At 55.7% G+C, this 21,369-nt stretch overlaps 1 protein-coding gene across 5 annotated transcripts in view; it reads right to left on the reverse strand.

The window, feature by feature from the left end:
• Crocc (ciliary rootlet coiled-coil, rootletin) overlaps positions 1–21,369 on the reverse strand; it is a 36,101-nt gene that overhangs the window by 10,667 nt on the left and 4,065 nt on the right. For all 5 annotated transcript variants that reach the window (XM_055610935.1, XM_055610934.1, XM_055610933.1 and 2 more), the window contains exons 4-25: positions 18,446–18,631; positions 18,275–18,358; positions 18,140–18,201; positions 17,894–18,059; positions 17,471–17,577; positions 15,460–15,696; positions 14,998–15,094; positions 14,444–14,527; positions 13,918–14,151; positions 13,239–13,438; positions 11,368–11,550; positions 10,201–10,345; positions 9,180–9,326; positions 8,652–8,882; positions 7,828–8,021; positions 7,438–7,565; positions 6,283–6,452; positions 4,337–4,516; positions 3,590–3,724; positions 3,144–3,287; positions 2,508–2,746; positions 1,722–1,881 (exon numbers count right to left, since the gene is read on the reverse strand). In XM_055610935.1, coding sequence (XP_055466910.1) covers positions 1,722–1,881; positions 2,508–2,746; positions 3,144–3,287; positions 3,590–3,724; positions 4,337–4,516; positions 6,283–6,452; positions 7,438–7,565; positions 7,828–8,021; positions 8,652–8,882; positions 9,180–9,326; positions 10,201–10,345; positions 11,368–11,550; positions 13,239–13,438; positions 13,918–14,151; positions 14,444–14,527; positions 14,998–15,094; positions 15,460–15,696; positions 17,471–17,577; positions 17,894–18,059; positions 18,140–18,201; positions 18,275–18,358; positions 18,446–18,631 — 3,513 coding nt within the window. The remainder of the gene's footprint in view (positions 1–1,721; positions 1,882–2,507; positions 2,747–3,143; positions 3,288–3,589; positions 3,725–4,336; positions 4,517–6,282; positions 6,453–7,437; positions 7,566–7,827; positions 8,022–8,651; positions 8,883–9,179; positions 9,327–10,200; positions 10,346–11,367; positions 11,551–13,238; positions 13,439–13,917; positions 14,152–14,443; positions 14,528–14,997; positions 15,095–15,459; positions 15,697–17,470; positions 17,578–17,893; positions 18,060–18,139; positions 18,202–18,274; positions 18,359–18,445; positions 18,632–21,369) is intronic.

Consider the following 21,369-nt stretch of genomic DNA (forward strand, 5'->3'; position numbering starts at 1 on the left):
TTGGGCCTTCTAGAGTGGGAAGGCCTGACCTCTCCAGAGTGTGGGCAGTGCTCGGTACATAGCAAGCGCTTGATCAGGGCTGGCAAGTGAAGGGGATGGAGGTCTAGTCAGAGGCCAGTACCCTACGGCCTGCAGACGAGTTCAGCCATTGCCTGCCGCTAAGGCAAGGAAGGACAGTTCTTCCGTTTTCAAACGGTAGAAAATGGCTCAAAACAAAACAAAACCACAGAGAGAAAAGCAGTATTTCCTGACACATGACAATTACATGAAGTTCAAATCTGTGCTCACAAACTGACTGCAGCACCCCCCATGTGTTCCTGTTCTACCTGTGCATTACTGCTTTTGCATGTGTGTGTATGCGCATGTGTCTCTCATCTTGTGCTGGGGCTCAAACACGGGGTTTGTGCACACTCAGCGGCACCCTGCCACTGAGCTGCACCCCCAACCGCTTATGGATACTTTTCTTTTGAAAATTTTTACTTAGTTGTTTTTATGTGTGTGAGTGTGGTGCCTGCGTGTCTGTTTGCACACCGCATGCGCCTGTGGAGGCCGGAGAGGGTATGAACACCCTGGGACTGGAGTTAGTTTTGAGCTGCCATGTCAAAGCCAGGTCTTCTGCAGCTTCTCCGACGGGCTGAGCCATCTCTCCAGCCCCTTCCATTTCTTGGCAGTCCTGGGCAGCAAACTCGGGGCTTCACGCCGTAGGCGAGCATTCTCACCGACTTAGTGAGTGAGAGCCTTGCTGGTTTTACTTTCTTTTAAACGGGTCCGCAGTAAGTTGAGACCGCTCTCGAACCAGTCTTGTAGCACAGGCAGGCCTTGGACCTGTGAGCCTCTGGCCTCAGTCTCCACAGTAGCTGTACCAGCATGACCAGGTTATGGCTGCTTTCTTACAAAGTAAGGTAGGGAGGGATGGAGACAGTCCATGGTCTGTCAAAGTGGAAGTACCTAGCTCTCGGCTCAGTACAGCTTGCCTGCCTGACCCAGTTCTTGGGAGCTATTTATTGCTCAGGTTCCTTTAAAACTGGGTAAGATGCTGGGCCTCCCTGTGGGGACGCCTGAGTGTGAGTGTGGGATGGCATAGAACTTCCATACAGGTTCATGGGTGGAGGAGCCCTCAGAGCCCATCTGCCCTTGAGCAGTTTCCTCTGAACTAAAACACTTTCCGGGAGGGAGAGGAGGCTCCGAGGCTCCGGAGGTAAACAGAGCCTTTCAGGAAAGTATGGAAACCTGGAAAGTTCTCAAAAGCCCCTCCTAGACTTATAGAAGAGTAAACAACCAATGGGGGAGGGGCGCTAAGGAGCTTCTGGAGCCTGTCCAGCTGCCTGAAGCCGCAAGGAACTCCCAGGCTGCAGCCTTTGGGAGTTGTTGCCCGTGTCAGGGTGGGTTTTCCCGTGACGCAGCCACCTCTGCACCCTCCCTGCTCCTGTAAGTGACTCCTCAGCCACACTCCTGCTAGTACCCCCACCAAAAACTCACTGGTTCATCGAGTTGGACTTTTGGTGCAACCATTACTTTGGTCTGCTGCGGGTTCCCTTCTGGGCTGAGTAGGGGCATGCGTGGGGTGTGCGTGTGTTAGGTCTCCCCAGAAAAAGTCAATCACACTACTCATCCATGAATGCCAAGGTCAGGCAAAGCTCAGGCCTTGCCTTTACCCACAGTGGCCCTGGCCTCCAGAGAGGGGTGCTGCTGGCCAGGGCCTGTGGAAGGGCAGGATGCACCTGTCGCCTAAGCTCCTGCAGCTCACGCCGAGCCTCCAGCCGGGACCGCTCCACATCCTGCAGCGAGGCCCGCAGCTCTCCAGCCTCCTTGCCCACAGCCGTGCGAGCCTCTTCTAGGAGGGCCAGCTTCTGTTCCTTGTCCTCATTGGCAAGCTTCAGACTGCAGAGAACGAAAGGCAGAGGCTGTTCTGGGAGAGTGGTCGCAGCTCTGTGCTCAAGGCTCGCCCTGGCTCTGAGAAGAGAGGCCCCATCCTGCCCCCGTGCAGCTTTACTGCCTGCCCACGGGGCTGCCCTGGCACTGAGCCTGCAGGGCTGGGGGCAGGCCCTTGGCCAGGAGAGAGGGGTACACAGAAACTCCAGGTAAGGCCTGAGTGTGACCCAGCCCTCTCTTCGACAGATAAGACACCAAACAGGCCCCCTCTCAGGCTATGCTTATGGACCAAAGCTCACCATCTACACGGTTCCCTAAACCATGGGGTGAAGTGAGGCTCTGGGGCAATGTTTAGTCAGAGCAGAAGTTCTCAACTTGGGGGTCGCAGCCCCTTTGGGAGTTAAAGGACCCTTTCCCAGGGGTTGTATACCAGACACACTGCATATCAAATATTTACATTATGATTCATAACAGCAGCAAAATTAAGAGTTACGAAATGGTAACAAAAATGTTTTATAGTTGAGCGTTCACCAACCTTGAGGGACTATATTAAATGGTCGCAGCACTAGAAGGTTGAGAACCACTGAGTTAGAGGATGGGGCCTGGGAAGCCGGGCGGTCTCCCGGAGCTCTCACCCGATGCGCTCACTCTCGGCTTTCTTCACAGCAGTCCTCAGCTCCTCGTTGGAACGCCGCAGGGCCTCGCGTTCCTTGGTGCCCTCACTCAGACTGCGCCGCAGCTCGCTGGCCTCCCGGCAATGGGCATCACAGCCCTCCTGATTGTCCCGAACCTTGCGCTGCACCTCCAGCAGCTCCCGCCGTAGCCCATCACGGGTGTCCTCCAGCAACCGCAGCTGGGTCCTCAGCTCCTCTACCTGTGGGCCCACGATGGGGTGAGGGGCCCTCGGGCTGGGGCCATGGCAGGAATGGGCTTGTATGCCACTTTCTCCCCTGGCCAGGGGACGCTGTGGTCCCTACACTGCCCCAATACCCTCATCTATGGATGGTGGGTGGCTGGCCTCAGTTATGGTCTGGGACAAGGTACAATGGACTCAGCAGGGCATGAGCCTGAAACAATTCCCAATGAGTCTCCCAAACCTCCCTTGCAAACATCAGGTGCTTAATAAATGTTTACTGCCTCCTATTTGGGTTAGCCATTGTCTGTCCCCACTGCGGGAGGACTCACAGGCTCAGTCCCAGCACCTAGGCAGCAGCACTCCTCCGCACTCACGCAGGCACACACGCTGCCAGGAGAGAGCAGCGTCAGCTCACCTCGCGCATACAGGACTCCCGCTGCCGGCCCAGATTCCCAGTCTGCTCCTGAAGCTCCTTCACCTCCTGGGCATGGGCTGCAGTGGCCTCCTCCAGCTGGGCCCGGAGGTCTCGAAGTTCAGACGTCAGGGCGTTCACTGTGTTCTGAGGCGGTCAGGAGCCTCACACTTAGACCTGACATAGCCTCCAACACCCACCCCGCTTTACTGCCCTACCCTCCCAGGGCCTGTCACACCCTGAAAACACTTCAGTACCCTGAAGCCGGCCTCTCTATACTAGTCTCACCAGGGCGGACCTCATGGCCTCCCCCCTCAGTTTGGGGTCCGGAAGGTAGGGCTGGACCTTGCCCACCACCTGGAAGCACTCCCCAGAGCAGGCTTCCCACTCTGACAAGCGCCTTCAAGCCAAGCTGGTTTCCCCTTGGATACAGACCGCTGCCTACCTACCCGATCCTGTTCCTGCCGGCTCTGGGCATCTCGCTTCTGCCGCTCCATCTCCAGAGAGATGGCAGCCAGACTGTGCCGGGTCCCCATCAGTTTCTCAGACAGCGCAGTCTTCTCAGACTCCTTCAGGGACAAGGCCTAAGAAGAAGCAAGGGCTCAGTGGGTGGCTAGTCCTTCCTCCTAGCCTCGCACTCTGCTCAGTAGCAAGCACTGTCCCTCCATGGGTGACCTAGGGCAGAGGTGCCTGTTCATTCCCTGTAGCTCTACAGTAGGGTTCAGGAGCAGCAGTAGGAGCCTGTGTGTGGACATGATCTACGGACCTAACTAATGCTTCAATTTCCCCAGGACAAAGACTTTCATGATTCCCAAATATAGACAAGAGCTGTGGCTCAGAGAGAATGTGGTTTTCCCCGGGGGACAGAGCAGATGACTACTGTCTGCCCTGCTCCGTTACCGTATGGAAAACCAAGAATTAACTATTAGGAAGGGTCGGCAAGCACCTGTGGGCACAGGCCAGAGGCATGCTGCCTGAGGCAAGCAAAGGGGCAGGAGAATGTGCAACAGCTTGCCTTGTGTCACCTGTCACGGCCACTGTGCACTAGGCCGCCAACTCTCCTGTCCTGCAGGCGAGAGAGCTAAGGCCCAGGAGGAACCCGGCTGCTTCCTGGACTCCTAGCTGGGTGGGGACTTGCTGGGCAGAGCCGGGAGAGCTCTGTGGGAGAGCCACAGAGGCTGCCTGGGCTCACAGACCTGCTGCTTCTCGCTCTCGGCCAGGAGCAGGCCCTCGTCCCGCTCCTGCTGCAGCGCAGCGATCTCCTCACTCAGCTCCTCCTTCTCAGCCTCCATCCTTGCCAGCAGCTCCTCTCGCTCCTGCTGTAGCTGGCCCTGCAGCTGGGCCCGCTCTGCCTGCAGCTCCCGCCATGCAGACTCCTGAGAGACAGATCAGGACTGTGTGACACACTAGGAGGGGCCCTGAAAGTCCTTTGCAGACTTCAGGTCAGAAAAAGGCCCAAGTACCCCACAGCTAAGTGGCAGGGTGGGTGACCAGGTCATTGTAGGGTAGGGCAATGGAAGCTGTTACGAGGTCACATCAGGTCTGTAAATGGAGCAATGGGGCACAGCAGCCTGAGCTGGGGACAAGAACCCTCCCTGGGGAGGACGGAGCAGCAGCTACTCAGGTAGAATGCAGAGGACTAGGCCAGGAGTGTACCCTGGAGGCCTTGAGGAGAGAGCAGGCTGGAACCTCACGGAACCCTCAGTGGGCCAAACATAGGCCTGGTCACTGGGCCACACCAGGTGAGCTATGGGATTGAGGTCTATGGGGACAACGGGGACCCTCAAGCCCAGGTGACAAAAACATTCTGAGCTTTATTTCTTAAACTTTTTTGTGTGCATGAGTGTCTGTCTACATGTACGTCTATGGACCATATGCATGCTTGGTGCCTCTGGAGGTTAGAAGATGGCGTTGGATTCCCTGAGACTGAAGTTATGGATGGTTGTGAGCCATCGTGTGGGGAACTGAACCCAGGTCCTCTGGAAGAGGGGCTAGTGCTCTTAACCGCTGGGCCATCTCTCCAACTCTGTTTAGGCAGCTAGAGAGGTCTATGGCTGGTTGCAAACAGTGACAGAACTCTGGGCCCCAGACTGCCAGAGAAGGAGGAGAGAATACAGACTTGGGGTACACATAAAGACAGTAAGAGCCAGGGATCATAGATAATGGCTCACTGGAAACATGACCCAGCCCAAGGAGAAGATGGCTTTCTTGGGCTGAGGGCATTGATTGTCCTCTAGAACGTCCTGAAGGGTGGTGCACGAGGCCTTTCTTCAGGTGCTGCCCTACCACCTACTGGCCATATGTGGTAATTCCCACCCAAATCCACGGAGGCCCAGGGGACATCTCTCAGGACTTTAATTACAGGAATCCTGCAGGGGGGACAGGAAATTGTTGGAAGCAGCCCTGTCTAGGCAAGGTTTCTGGAGACCCCTGTCGTGGGAAGCACGCTGTAGAGCACCCCAAGTAACAGAAGCTGACAGGAAATGTAGTGCTGGCTGCTACGCTAAAACCTTCATTCACAAGAACCCAGAACAGTCTATCCCGTTTCTATTGGGTGGAAAAAATGAAAGCACAAACAGCTTACATGACATCAGCGGAGTGAGACCAAGATCAGACACAAACTCAGGAAACATAAACACAGACTCAGTGGTCAAGGGACTTCCCTGGGATGCCCTGCCCTATCATTCCAGAATCTTAGCGAACATAGAAACATATGGCTTTCTACTGTACATTTGTTTTGAGACAAGGCTTCACCATGTAGCCCTGGCTGTTCTAGAACTATGTAGGCCAAGCCGACCTCAAACTCTGAGATCTGCCTGCCTCTGCCTTCTGAGTGCTAGGATTAAAGGTGTGCACCATGCCCAGCCTGCTTTCTGCTATATGTAACCCTGGCCTTGCTCCAATGACTGTGGGTCTCCACCAGGCTCACCAGGACCGGACCTAATTTGGGGCTTGGAACTCTCTATATATGATAGACAACTCTCTCCCACAGATCTTCTCAGATGTCCCCTGAGTCTCTATGGCAAACATAAAGTCCTATTTCATAGATGTGGAAACTGAGGCAGAACATGACAGGTGCCTCCCTGGAACACAGAGACAATGAGGCCCAAAGCCTTGCCTACTCTTCCCCAGCTGAACGAACCTTTTCTCGCTGGAGTCTCTGAAGTTCCTCCTCATGGGCTGCCCGCTGCTCCCGCAGAGAGGCCTGCGCCTCCCGCTCGGCTTGCACTAGCTTCTGGGTCATCAGCTCCTTGTCCAGGGCCGCTTTCTCTTCGGTGGCTGTTACCTGCTGCCGCAGGCCTGCAAGCTCACCTGCACAGGAGGGATGGCAGGAAGGCAGGGCTGAGTCACAGGCTCCCGTTGGGCCAGCGGCCTCGGGCCAGATGAGCCACATGGGCAAATCAGCGGGAAGAGAGCTTGCCAGGCACCTGTGCTGAGTTCCTTGAGGAAGTGGCTCTCTCCCTCTGTATACCAGTTTGCCACATGGGCTCTCTGGCTGTGTTCCCCTCGTGTACAAGGGAGAAAATGTCTGGTGAGAAGGGCTACACCGAAGGGAAGGATATCAAAAGTACGGCGACTCCGTTACTGACATGCCAGCTGGGCCAAGCAGCTGCTGACTCTCCATACACCACAGCACATCACAGCATTTGAATGTTAATTTAACCTCACCCTCGTCAAAGATGATGCTCTGAGACCAGTAACCTCTCAAGCTGTCCAGCTTTATGGAGTGTCTCCATTAGTGCCAACAGCCCTCACTGAGGGGCAAAGCGGAGGGTGTCCCAGCTGCATCAGTAAGGGTCCTGGCGTAAACCCACTAGCACTGCCCTCCCTGGGTCTGTCTGACTCGGGAAGGTCAATTTCCACGACCTGCAGGGGCTGAGCTCCTCTGCTGAGCTGGTAGGATTGACTTTAGAGAGTGGAGAACGTGTGGGGACCCTGCGCTGAGAGCATAGGGCTGAGATTCACGGAAGCAGCTAATGGTTCTATGGGGACCTCAACTCTCCAGCCTCCCTGATGATGAAGAAGCAGCAGCTACAGCTGGCACTTTGCCAAGGCCTCCACACGCTCCTTCACCTCTCCTGGCAATAGGCTAGGCAGGCAGGCATCCCTGCTATCTCTGATGCCAGAGGAGCCGACAGCTCAGAGAGGGAAGGGCCTGTTTGGGGAGCCATGTGCCAGCTCAGGACAGGGACCCAGGTCAGCCAGAGCCACGTGCCTCACCTAGGTCTCCCAACCTCTTCGAGATGCCAGTATCTACAGATGAAGCCTGGCAGGTCCCCAACCCAGACCCTCATACCAGTCAGAGTTTCCTTGGCGAGCAGCAGGGCTTGACCATCAGCTTCTAGCTGCTCCCGGCGGGCCTCAAGCTGAGCCAGCTGCCTCTGCACATCAAACAGGCTGCTCTCCAGGGCTTCCTTCTCCAAGCTGTAGCACACAGTCCCTGAGGCCTTGGGACTCAGCCTTCCCAGCCCCAGGAAACTGTGGGTCTCAGGGCGTGCCCAGTATGAGCCAGATGCCAGCCTACCCTCCCAGCTAGACTCAGGCTCCCTAGGGAAGGCTGCACCTGAGCTCGGCTGTGTTGGTAAGCCTGGCTCCTAAGTGACTGCTCCTCTGGGTCAACCCCAGGGTGTGGCTGGTCAGGATATGGGCCCAGGCATGGCCCCTGCAGGCAAAGCCCACACCTTACCGTAGGCGAATGGCCTCCTCTGACAGGGTCCGGCTCTCACGCTCTGCTGCTGCCAGCTGCACAGCCAGGCCAGCCCGCTCCTTGGCCAGAGCCTCCTTCTCCCGGGCTGAGCGCTCGAGTGCCTCCACCTGCCGCTGTGATTCCCGCAAGGCCTGCTCCAGCTCCTGGTCCCGTCCACTCAGCTGCCGGGAGAGCTGGCCAACCCAGGGACTGTGAACAGCCGCCCTGGCTGGTTCACCACGTAGTACTCTAATGTGGGGTCTGGTTGGCCTGGCAGCAGGAGGCTGCGGTTTGAGCACAGGCTCTGCACTGATGTGCCTAGGCAAACCCTAGCCTTTTCTACACTTGCAAATGCATGCATGTGCGAAAACAAAGGCCCTAGCCACTCACTCCACCCTGCAACCAAAACTTTCTGAGAAGCTGAGCACAGCAAAGAGCAAGGAGTGCAGCGTCTAGGCTGCAGGGAGGAGGAGCTGGAGCTGCACCTGGACCCCAGGACACATGCTCCATTTCAGGCCCCGGAGCCCTGGAACCCTAAGCTGCCTTCTGGCTGGATAGTTCCAGTCCCCCGAGTCTCTGCTTTCTTCATATGATGGCTCTTCACCAAGGCTGGCTAAGAGCCAGCACATCCTCTAAGGGGCAGAAGCCCTTAGCCTCAGAGACAGCCAGGGGCATGCCGGGTATAATAGCTTGCTCAAGGCCCTTAGCTAGTAGAGGTGAGGTGGGTATGAACCCAACACCCATCTGAGCCTGTAGCTTATCCCAGAACAGGACGTGAGTGGCCAGGAGCCCCTACCCACACATCCTCATGGGGCTCTGCCCACCTGGGCCAACTGCTCCTGCAGATGACTGCGCTCACTGCGCAGTGCAAGTTGCTGCTGCTCCAGCACCTCCCGGGCCTGCTCAGCCACACACAGGGAGCCCTCCAGGCCCTGCCGCTCCACCTCCTGCTCCAGCCTCAGCTGCTCCAACCGTCCCTGCTCCTCCACAGCCAGTGTGGTGGCATGCTCTGCCTGCTGCTGTCGGCCCAGGAGCGCCGCCTTTTCCTCCTCTAGCTGTATGGACAGAGATCTGGAGGAGCAAAGGAACGCTCCCAGGACCAGGATGCCCCCTCCATCCCTCCAATGGTCACAACTAGTCCAGGGGAGGCTCCCTAGGGAGAAAGGGCATCCATGGTGCTGAGAACAAAGCAACAGAATAGAGCCTGGCCCTAGAGCATCCTTCTAAGATGCACAAGACAGAGACAAAGAAAGACAGATGGGATGAGAGGTAGCAGGATAGACAGGGCAGGGTATGGGAGCCTCTGTGGTGTCTCCCTTGTGGAGGGGACATGGGGCAGGTGTACAGTATACCTGGGCAATAAGGCGATTTAACTCCAGCTTGTCCTGAGCGAGACTCTCATTGAGGGCACCCAGCTTGGACAGGGAGTCTCGCAGTGAGGCCTCCTCTGCCCTCAGCTTGGTCATGGAGAGCTCCAGCTGCGCTCGGCCAGCCTCGGCCTGCAGTGGGGACAGGGAAGCAGCAGTTGGGGAGAGATCCAGGGAAACAGACCCTCACAGGCCAGGTTGGGGCTAAAGAGAAAGGGCTGACACAAGTCAGGCAATTCCCATCAAAGGCTTCAGCCTGGGAGGTTGTTTGAAAGACACCTCATACCCTAGAGCTGCTCAACAAAGGACTGAAAGGTAGAGGCAGAGTCAGAAGAGAGTCCAGGTACAGCCTAGGCTACCATCATGGAGAGCCTAGGCTGCCAGAGCAGGATAAGCACTTTCCAAGGACTCCCAGCACCCCAACTTCCTAACTCCCATGTCCCATTTCCATAAGAGGACCAGGTGATCCCGAGCTTCAGGCTCTGATCCCATGAGCCCCTGAAAAAGCAGGAATCTGTGGCATGGGTCAAAGTCAGACTGTGGTGCTAGGGAGACAGCTCAGTGGGTAAAGCTCTTGTCACTCAAGCATAAAGACATGAGTTCAAATCCCCAGAGTCCATGGACAAGCTGTAGGCAGAAGTTAACAAGTATAACCCCACCATTCCCACAGCAAGATGGGGGCAGACAGGAGGATCCTCAGAAGCTCAAGATCCAGCTAGAGTAGTAGACACAGCAGGGACCAATGAAGAGACTTAAATAAGGTAGAGACATGAGTGGACACCAAGGCTGTCCTGACTTCCAGACAAATGCCACAGTGCGTGCACACACGTACACACACACCGAGAGAGACAGAGACAGAGAGATTTAAACCACAGTAACAAATAGATAAAAATAATAGTCCATAGCCAGAGGAAGGGGTCAACGACATGCTCAGACAGCAGCCTGAGGTAAGGCTAGTCTGTGGCCAGTAGGAAGAACCGTGAGTTGTGTGGGTGACAGGACTCACCTTGGTGAGCGCCTCAGCCACCTCAGCCTTCTCTGTCTGCAGCACGTCCCTCTGCAGTATGGCGCAGCTCAGAGCCTCCCGCACCTCCACCAGCTCCTTAGCTAGCCCTGAGCGCTTCACTTCCAGCTGCTCCAGCTGCCTATGGCTGTGCGACAGGGGACTCCTGTCACTCTACTGCTCTGTGCCCCATGCAGCCCACAGAGCCAGAGCGGACACTGGCAGGACCCCAAGGACAACCTAGCCCACAGCCTCAGCTCTGACTCTGGGGATCAACTGTCACATCTGTGAAGCCTTGTGCCACTGTGGTGCCACACAGGAGGTACTTCAGAAGGTGCCTGCTGACTCCCCAAGGCTTCAGGAACAACTCCACACCCACTAACACCAACACCATCCCTGCTTGTGCCATAGTAGGGTGGAATCCTGGCTCTTCTCTCAGCCGTGTACCACAGGGCAAGTCTCATGGCCACACCCCTGGTGCCTCAGTTTTACTATGTTTAAAAATGGGGCTTCGGAGCTGGCTCAGCAGAGAGCACTAGGGGCCTTTTCCAGAGGACATTTCCAATTCCCAGCACCCACATGGCAGCTCACAACTATCTGTAGCTCCAGTTCCAGGGACTGAACACTCTCCTCTGGCCTCCATGGGCACCAGGCACACACACATGTGGTGCAGAGACAGATATGCAGCCAAAACAGCCACACGTGAAAAAAAATAACATGAAAGATAGCTACAAAATAAAGACAATTCCTTCTAAATCATAGTCATGCTGAGGGCTGAGCCTAACATGGTCTCTGGCACTTGGCATTACTATTACCACTGCTGTATAATGACAATTAGTGTCACTTTTTTTTTTTTTTTTTGAGACAGGGTCTCTCTACATAGCCCTGGCTACCCTGGAACCTGCAGAGCTCCACCTGACTCCGCCTCCGAATGCTGGCATCAAAGGTGTACACCAACAGGCTAAGCACCTTAAGTTTCTTAGATGAGGATTATTAATCTTTACGTGCTGTTTTTAATCACCCGAGGCCTCTCCTCCTGTTCCCACAGTGACTGCACTTCAAGTCTCAATTTTCTGTAGTGGGGCTGGTTAGAAGGCCCAGGACTCATGGGTGCTATCTCCCCCAAGACTGCACTGCAAAGACCCTGGTAGGGAAGTGAGCAGGGCCCACCTGCGTTCCAGCTCTCTGCGGGCCCGGGCGCCCTCCTGCATCGTGTCCTCCTGCTCCTCCTCCAACTGGGTGTGCTGCCGCCTCAGCTCCTCCTGGGCAGCCTGCAGCTTTTCTAGCTCCTGGCGCAGCTCCGCAGCCTGCTGCTGGGTCACCTGCAGGCTGTGGGCCAGGCTGCCCTTCTCCCTACAGGACAAGCAGAGAGGGGAGGGGGCATTTCTGAGGCTGCTCTCCACCAGGGAAAGTGGCTGGACTGACTACTCTGACCACATCCTCTGTCCTCCAGGGCGCTGCCTCCAGGAAGCCTTCCTCGAGGCTTCTCACAACTGACTCATCTCACCATAACATCCAGCACTGAGAACCTGGCTCTCCCTCTGCCCTGCCTGTATACCTACAGGCCCAGAGGAATGGATGGAGACGCTGCTGTCCCCTGAAAGCACCCCAGCAGGTGGAAGAGGCCAGGGCCAGGCTCCTGGACACACAGGCATCTAGGTTGGCCAAGAACCGCCCGTGTCACCTATCACCCTAACCCTGGCAAGCCAAACAGAGCTGGATGTGATTGAACCCCAGAGCCTTCCCACTGCAGGGTGCAGCAGCATGCTTGTGGTGTGCCACAGAGGAGGAGGAAGCCACTGGGAATGCCAAAGGCTTGCAGAGAGCTGCCCTCTTCCTCAGCTCCATCGTCCCAAGCAGAGACTGGGGCTCCTCTGTCAGCTGGGGTTTTTAGATCAGGCTGAGGGCTGCTCAGAGTGCAACCCCTAAATATGCTAAACACCAAGGTGGAAATGAACACTTGTGGCATGAACACAGAATACAAAATGGGGTTCTCACTATGGACAACCTATTTAAATAGCCCAGTTCCTTCCCACAGGATGAAAGCAAAGGCTTGGTCTCAGATGAACTGTCCTGCCCCTTCCATCCACTTCAGAGTAGGAGTCTGGAAAGGTCTATATAACCCTGGCTGGCCTCAAACTCAGGGAGATCCATCTGTGTCTGCCTCCCAAGTCCTGGGATTAAAGAAGAGCACACCACCATGTCCAGCTTTACTGTTTTTACTTTGAAAGAGAAAATTAAAAAGTAACAACAACAAATTTAAAAACTACAAGTGCTTAAAGGGAAGATAATGTCTCTTTCAAAAAAAAAGTATTATATTTACAATTACATTTTTGTGCTGTGTGTGGGAGTGTGTGTATGAGGTAGCACATGAGTGGAGACCAGAGGCTGACATGTGTGGATTAGTTCTTTTGAGCACATGCTGCTCTTGCAGAGGACCAGCCGATTCTCAGCATCCAGTCACCCGTAACTTCAGATCCACAGGGCTCTAACTGACAGCTCTGGCTTCTAGGAGTGCACATACCCTCATGTACATAATAATTAAAAAAAAAAAATCTTTTCTCTACCAGCCAGGTGTGGTGGTGCATGCCTTTAGTCCTAGCACTTGGGAGGCAAAGGCAGGCAGATCTCTGTGAGTTCAAGGCTAGCCTGGTCTAGAGAACGCACTCCAGGACAGCCAGGGCTGCACAGGCTGTATTGAAAATATATAAACAAACAACAAAAAAACTTTCTCTAGAATGGCTGGGATGTAGCTCAGTGGTAGAGTACTTCCCTGGCATGCACCAGGCCTTGGATCATTTCCAGCAAGAGGCAGGCAACCAACCAACCGACCAACCAACAGAAAACAGTTCTGGGCAGCACTGAGCGCAGAATTCTGGAATGTTCTATGTAGCAATGAGGGAACCTGAAATGTGACTAGGGTAACAAGAACTGAATTTTTACTTCCTTGAAAACTAGGTATTTCTACCTGGCTGGCCCCTCTAGCGGACTGGGCCTGCTTAGTTAGGCCTAGCGCCTCCTGCTGGCCCTAGGCCCCCCACCTGCTCAGGAGCTCGTTGGCGCTGCGTAGGCGCTGGGCCTCTCGCTGTGCGTCCTCTTGGGCCCGAGCTGTGGCGGCCGTCTGGTCCCGCAGGCGCTGGAGCTGCTCTTCCAGGCCGCGCCGCTCACCCTCGCTATCGCTGAGCTGCTTGCGCACGGTGCCCAGCAGGTCTTGGATGGCCTCATAGCGCCCACGCATGTCCTGGGGTATGGGGGTGGGGGGGTCTGGAAGAGCCCACTCACTCTCTCCTAACAGCTCCATGGCACTGGGCACGCCTGGGCCAGCAGAGGGCACCTCTCCACTCCTGTGCCCTCAACTCCCCGCTTTAGGGCAACTCCAACCAGTGTCCAAACCACCTAAGAACACCCCGCCCCTAAAGGCTGACTCCACTCACAAGGGCTCAGGCCCCGCCCCCTCGTGTCTTCTCTTGATCCCGCCCCTGGTTTCCAAGCTCTCCTTATCCTAGGCTCAGATTTCCCCTCTTAGACTTTTCCTGAGGGTCCTAGCCCTGAGTTTTATCTCCATTTCTCGGGGCTCTAGCCCCTTTTCTGAGGCACTCCCAGCCACCCAGGCACTTCAGGTTCAGATTTTCTCTAGAACTCAATCTCAGCAGCAGTTTCTCAGGGCCCCAGTCCAGACCCCAGGGTCCCTGGCTGTGGAATGCTCAGGCCCCTTCCTACCTGGACCTGCAGGTGGCGCTTGTGCAGGGCAGAGTGGATCAGCGTGAGCGTGGAGGAGTCAGAGCAGGCTGGAGACAGGCCTCGGCGTGGGGACCGGCCTCGACCCGGGGAGAAGTGCCGCGGTGGGGTCGGGGTCCGCGGGCCGGAGAGCCCCCGCAGGCTGCCATCAGAGGTGTCTCCAGTGCGCTCTGAGCTGCTGAGTTGGACGCCACTCTCTGTGTCCGATAGGGCAGCCTAGGAGGCGGGTCAGGAAAGGGGAGTTGGGGTTAGCTGGTCACAGTCGGGAGTGAGGCAACCTAAGAAGTCTTCCTGAGTCTATATCCACAGTGTGCAGCCCGCCAGGCAGGGCCTGCCCTTCGCTGCCCTTCAGGGTCCTCACAGTCTCACAGGGCTAATTAGGGCAAGGCTCCATGTGCCAGCAGAGGTCTGCAGCAGCCAGGGTGCTGCAACCATTTGCAGTATATCCCAAGGCTGGGGTGAGGGGCTCAGAAATGTCTGGCCAGCCCTGTGAAGGCTGTAACCATACCTGTGCCAGGTCCCTCAGGGTCTGCTGCAGGCCCTCTCCATCCTCAGTGTCCATGGCCGCCTGCTCCTGGGTCCGCAGAGACTCCTAGTGACAAGAAAGGTTGGTCACAGTTATGCCAAAGTACCAGTACCAGCCACACCCACAGGCCTGCAGCCCTCAATGAACAGATGAAGCACAGAGAAGCACAGTTCCCCACCCCAGTCACCTGGCCTAGTGAAGAAGCTCAAACCTTGCCCCACAAGGTATGGAGCCCAGTGCCTTGGGTGTCTGGTGGGGAGGTAGTGGCTTTCCCTGGGAGCCCAAGTCCTGACTCCCCAGGTACTGAATTGGAGAGACCCTTGGGCTTTAGCTTCCTCAACTGTGTAATGGCTTGCTGGGAGGTGGAAGGGCACAGAACAGGTGAATGTCACTGTGCTAAGCCTGGCATGCACTGTGAGGACAGCACCCAGTCTGTGTGGGACACTCAACAGGGCCCAAACAACCTGGCCCTCAGCCAGAGGCCCTGGGCATGGCCATTGCCACATGCTGCTGCTGCTGCTGCTGCTGCATCTCACCAGGGCCTCCAATTTGTCAGAGAGGGTCCTGTTGACCTGATCCTTCTCCGCATTCTGGTTCTGAAGGTGTTCCACGGACAGGGACAGCTCTGTCACCCTGGAGGAAGGAGCAAAAGAGGTGAATGGAGAGCCTGCCCCAACTTCTCAAGCTCGCCAGCAGAGGTCCTCAGCGGTTTCCAAAACTGAACTAGGACCCCAGGATCTACCTAGCTCCCAGGTAAGTCACTTCTTGCCTGGGGCCTTCTGATTTCAGAGACAGTTGGCTGTCTCAAGAGAGAGCAGAGGAGACTCACCCAGGAGACAAGAGTTGGGTCCCACCTGTCATCAGAGAGCCTTCATTATGTCTAGACCCCAGCCCTCTGACGTCAAACACAGCACCTGGGAAGCGCAACCAGGCTAACCTGGGGAGGGCCCAGCCCTGAGGCATACACTCCCCTCTGCAGCTCCAGATGAGCCACCCACCTGGCACTCAGATCGGCCTTGTCCAGGTCACTCTGAACCTGCAGCTGGGCCAGGTCCTTCTCCCGGAGCAGCTTGGCCCGTAGCTGCTCCTCCAGCTGGGCCTGCAGCAGTTTTTCTTTCTCCAGAGCTGCCTCAGCCCGGCTCTCAGCCCTCTGCAGGCTGGCACTCAGTCCCAGGCCCACCTCCTGGACAGCCCGGGATGTCCGGACTAGCTCCCCTCCCAGCTGCAGTAGGTCCCTGAGAGAGAGCAGAATAAGGGGTAAAGGGGGTAGGGGGTAAAATCAAGAAAACTACACTGTGAAACTACCAGAGTGGGGAAACAAAGGCACATAAAGCCCAATGTGGGTGAGGCTGTGCGGAAGCTGGCCTTCCTCCACACAGCTGATGGAAGGGGCTAAGTGGGTAGGGCCACCATGGAGGGCAACTAGGAAAATCCCTAAGAAGGATGAACATGTGGGCTCTTTGCATCATGACGCATCTTCCGTAGGCCTGGCACAAGGCAATGACAGATGACTCATGGTGGCACCACGCGTGGAAATCCTGATGATGTCAGAACATCCATTAAAAGCAGGAATGCAAGGGGATGGAGAGATGGCTCAGCAGTTAGGAGCACTGGCTGCAATTCCAGAGGACCTGGGTTCAAGTCCCAGCACCCACATGGCAGCTCACAACTGTCTGTACCTGCAGTTCCAGGGGATCTGACACCCTCACATAGACATGCATGCAGGCAAAACACCAAGCCACATAAAATATTTTTCGGGGCAGTGGTAGCACACACCTTTAATCCCAGCACTTGGGAGGCAGAGACCAGCGGATCTCTGTGAGTTCAAGGCCAGCCTGGTCTACAGAGTGAGTTCTAGGACAGCCAAGGCTACACAGAGAAACCCTGTCTAGAAAAAAAAGGGGGGGGGAATCGTTATTAAATAAATAAATGATGGTAGATCCAGTCAGTGGGCCCTACAGCCAAGAAAAACCAACAAGGCAGCTACTCCTGATGTGTACATCTCCCAGGCAAATGAGCAGAGGGAAGGCTTCTTCAAGAACAACGAAGCTGAGCCACACGGTAGCACTTGCTTGCCACCACAGTTCTCAGGAGGCAGAGGCATTCCAGGCTAGCTTGGTCTACAGAGTGAGACCTCTTAGGGGGATACTGCACTGCTGGAGTCTGAGTCTTGCTGAGACTCAGACAACCTGCAGCTGTAGCCACAGAGCTGTGCCAGGCTCACCCAAACACGGGACAGCAAAAGCTATCTATAGAAATCTCTGAGGACAGCTGAGTTTCATGAGCAAATAGGAGGCTTAAAAGAAAAAAGGAGAAACAAAAACAAAAACAAAAACGCTTAGCCAGATATTGGCTACACAGACCTGTAAGAAAAAGATTCAAGCACTGGGCTGGGCCATGGCTCAGCTGGTAGAGGGCTTGCCTAACACATCCAAAGTCCCAGATTCAATCCCCAGCAGTACAGTAAACCCACAAGACAGCAAGCGCCTGTAATTCCAGCATACAAGTGGAAAAAGGAGGATCAGAAGTTCAAGGTCATTGTCATCTGTGTAGTGAGTTCCAGAACAGCCTGGAATAAGACTCTAAGAAAAAAGATTCCAAAATTTAAAAATCCCAGGACTCAGAGGGCAGGTGCAGGTGGATCTCTGAGTTTGAGGCTAGCCAAAGCGCATAGTGAAATGTCTCAAAAAAAAAGTTTCGTCACATTTTGTGAATATCTATGGTGCCTGATTCAAACAAACTATAAAGAAAAAAAGGGAAGAGGGCTTCAAATCTGAACCCAGCTACGTGACCTGAGGTTACTCAACCTCTCTGATCTCTGGTGTGAAATGGGGAAGTAGGACAGCTTCTTCCTCAGAGAGGCAGTGCAGGCTAGATGAAATGCCATAGAAAGAGCGTGGTCCAGCTGAGGCCCAGCAATGCTGCCTCTCTTCCTGCAAGCTGCCTCTACATCCCCCAGAGGCAGCTGAGGGCAGCATACACCCCATGCTCCCAGCAACCAGGCCTCACCTCTCTGTGCCCGTCTTCACCTCGCTGACCAGCCGTCGGAGCCCCATGACCTGTCTCCAGAGGAGGAGCAGGCGGCTGTGCTCACTGCTGAAGTAGGCGTTGAAGGACTAGGGAGAGACACGGAGGTCACTGCTGCATTCCTGCCCCAGCGCCTGCCCTGCCTGGCCAAGGGAAGGACCCGTGCTTCCCTGAGGGCCAAAGAGCACCCAGGGCCTGCTCAGGCCTCCCAGCTGCCAGTGTGACCACGGCATGGCTGGTCACTTAACTACATGAGACAGTGACAGCACTGCACATCGTGAGGAATAGAAGAAACCGCTCAGGGCATTTGTAACCAAGGCCAGCTTTCCCATGATGGCCACGACTACCGATACTGTGATCACCTGGTCAGGCTCCCTGTCCCTCTCCCTCCATGGGCCCCCTCACCTCCTCCTCCCGCCTCCATGCTGCCTCCCTCTGCTCCAGCTCCTTGCAGCTGCGGGTCCAATCACTGGTCACCTTGCGAATGTCCTCACTCAGAGTCTGGTTGGCCATGTTTGCCTGGTCCAGCTGCTCTCTCAGCATGGCATTCACCTGGACTAGGCTGGCACTTCTGGGAGGGGCAGGGGGCGCAGTCAGTGGGCCCTTGCTGGAGTGCCCAGAGGCCACCCGCTGGCTGGGCCCCACCCTCACCTCTGCTGCTCCTCCTCCAGGCGCAGAAGGGCGCTGTCCAGGTCCTGGCTGTGTTCTGTGTCCTAGGTGAGGAGGAAGGGAGTCAGGATAGGCAAGAGGAGGGAGGGCCTGTGCCTGCCCCTCCTTGGCACCTACCCTCAGTTGCTGCTGCTCTAGCTCAGTGGACTTGTCCAACAGCTGCTTCTCTAGCTCCGAGCATTGCTTCTTGTACTGCAGAATCTGGCAACGTGTAGGAAGCGGTGTGAGGCCAGGGGTGGGGCCCAAGTGAAGCAGAGTGAGGGCAGGGTTGGGGTGAGTGGCCCTGACCTTGGCCTGCAGCCGCTGCACTAACTGGGCCTGCCGCTGCTGGCCCTCCTGGTAGGCCTGCAGCTTGCGCCGGTAGGAGGCCTGTTCCTCCTGCAGCTGCCTCCGCAGCTCCACGCTCTGCCGCACCAGCCCCCTGGGCTCCTGTGTCTCCAGCTCCACAGGCTCCAGCCGCAAAGCCTCCTCCAGCTGCAGGGAAGGGCCTTTGGTGAGAGTCCCGTTGGGAGGTAGGCCCAGGCCTCTTCAGGAGACACCAGGTTGGGGGCTGATAGCCTTGTACTCCAAGGAACAGGTAGGCCCAGGATGGAGTGTACATGAGTATGAACATGAGCATACAGATGAAGCAGGCATGGACACAGGGCAATGTACTCAGAGGCATACAGAGCATGGCACACAGATGGGACATGCTTGGGCACCCAGGACAGGCACACAATGCAAACATGGGAATATATGTGGGGTGGGCAGAGGCACACATTGATGAAGCCAGAATGGTAACAAAGACAAGTGGACTGTGGGTACACAGAGTGGGCATGGGCACACAAATAGAGCAGGCATGGGCACACAGACAGGCCAAGCACAGGCACACAGAAGAGACAGGCATGTACATGTGCAGGTAGGCCTGCCACATGTCTGCAACCATATGCACCTGCAGTCGGACTGCAGAAGTACCCAGGCCCTTCGAGCATCTGCCACGCCTTCAGAACACTGAGCCTGCGCACTATGGTTTATGCCTCAGACTGCTGCCATGCTGCCATGACTCCCCAACCCTCTTTCTTCCCCAAGGCAAGCTCACGAAAGCCTGGACTTTTGTCCTCCTTTGAATTTTAGTACCTAGGACATTGCTGTGAGGTGGCATGGCTCATACCCAGGGGATATTTGAGACTGCTGAATTAAAGTGAGCGCACGTGAATCTATTGAGAACGGAGGTGTCAATATGCATAAAGTCTGAGCTTACAGAGGCACCAGTAACATATACAGGCAGTCCCAAACATCCCAGGGTGATGCAGATGAGCCCCAAGATCTTATGTACCCCACCTAGAATTTGTCCCCTCCCACCTCCATCTCCCCCCTCACCTTACAGGACCCTCCCCTGTCCAGTTTCCTTCACTCCAGATATTGTGTAGTGTGCCACCCTTGGACCCCATGGGCACACAGGAGGCCTGCCCACTAGCCCTCTCAACCCCATTCAGATGCCTGATAGTCTTGGCTACTCTTTCTGGGGTCTTTCAGCTTCTAGCTGTCAGGGAAAGGGGCTGAGGGCAGAAGGGCCAAGGATGAGCACACTTAGGATCATAAACGCACAATGGGGACTGGGGACAACCAATGGGTGATCCCAGCCTAGCTGGCTGATGCCAACCCACACTTACAATCCATGTCCCAGTACCTGGGCTGACAAGCAGGGCCCTCAAACACACACACAAAAGTTAGGGCCACCACAGGAAGGCCAGCAGGAGAGGAGGCCTTTCTTACCCACACTAACCTGGGGTCCAGGCAGGGTCAGTGGCCCTCCAGACCTGCACTAGCCCAGTACACCTGGTGGATGCTGAGAACCACCCACAGCAATGCTGGTGGGTAGGGTGACTGTATCTCCTGGGATGACACCAACAGGGAGCAGTCAACACAGCCACATGGGTCTGCACTGTGAGCTGAAGGACAAAGGCTCAGGCCACTAAGGGAGGTGGCAACGGGAACTTTCTGAGTCTATGGCAAATGTCTACACAGAGCCCAAGCAAGCAGAGACACAGGCAGTGTCCACATCTGTCGAACAGTCCTCAAATGTGTGTGTAGCAAGCATCAGTGAGTATGCCTTGCACAGGGGAATGCCTCAGACGCGCTGGGTGCGTGCTGGCATTTAGCGTCTGGACCTTCTCGTGCTCCAGGGTAAGGTGTGTCTGAACGTGGTCTATAGGGTGGTGCAGGCATTATGTCCTTCTGTCTGTACCAGGACATGTGCTTGTGTATCTACATATGCCAGAGGTGTGGGAATGACATAAGCTGGCGGGGGAGGGGAGACAGTCTGGGCTCCTGGGGTCACCGGTGGTGGTAGGGACGGCTCTCACACATGTGTGAGAGTCTTTATGGGCCAACACATGGCTCTTGCTGGCCACCGTCCTTTTGCTGTCTGTGCACAGCCAGGGGATGGAGTTGGTGCTGAGGTTGGTTACTGTATGTGGCGGGGCTGTGACAGTGCTGTGCTGTGACCTAGGTTCTGCTGTGTCAGGGCAGGACTGTGTGCTGTCTGTGAGTCTGAGTGTATCCAAGTCCTGGCTGTCCTGGAACTCACTCTGTAGACCAGGATGGCCTTGAACTCAGAGATCTCCCTGCCTCTGCCATCCAGTGTGAAAGGCGGCATGTGTCACCACCATACGGCCAGGTTGGTTTGTTTCTATGTGTTGTGTTCTATGTGGGGTCTAGTTGTGGCCTGTGTGTTCTCTGCACATATGTGTGACTCTGGTGTAATGTCTTCTGTGGTGGGGGGGGGCTGGTCGGTTACCAGGGACACCACCCATTTCCCCAGTGCTCATGCCAGGCTCACCTCTCTCCACAAACTCTGCCCTCTACAAACAGCCTTTCAATTTGACTTGCAATTCCAACAGGAAGGGGGCTGCCACAAGGATGGATGAAAGCAGTTTACAGTCTCCCTTAGCAACTGCTGCTCTCCAGCTCCATTAAGCTCACTAAACCCGGTTGCTATGGACACCAGGAGAACTCGGGGAGTCTATTCTCTAGAGCCAGGGAGTAAGGCCACTGCCTCTTTCCCACCTACCTCACCTCACACCTGTTTCTTGGGGACACTGAGGTATACTATGACCTGAAAGTTGTCCTCTGGGAGTTCAGCCTCAGTCTTTCCACAAGACATGAAATGAACAGAGCACGAATCCTGACTCTTGTTCCACTATGCATCCTAGAGGGATGCACGGTTTTAA

Source organism: Psammomys obesus, unplaced genomic scaffold, assembly GCF_907164565.1.
Source record: "Psammomys obesus unplaced genomic scaffold, mPsaObe1.curated_primary_1811, whole genome shotgun sequence".
In the NCBI taxonomy this organism is placed as follows: Eukaryota; Metazoa; Chordata; class Mammalia; order Rodentia; family Muridae; genus Psammomys; species Psammomys obesus.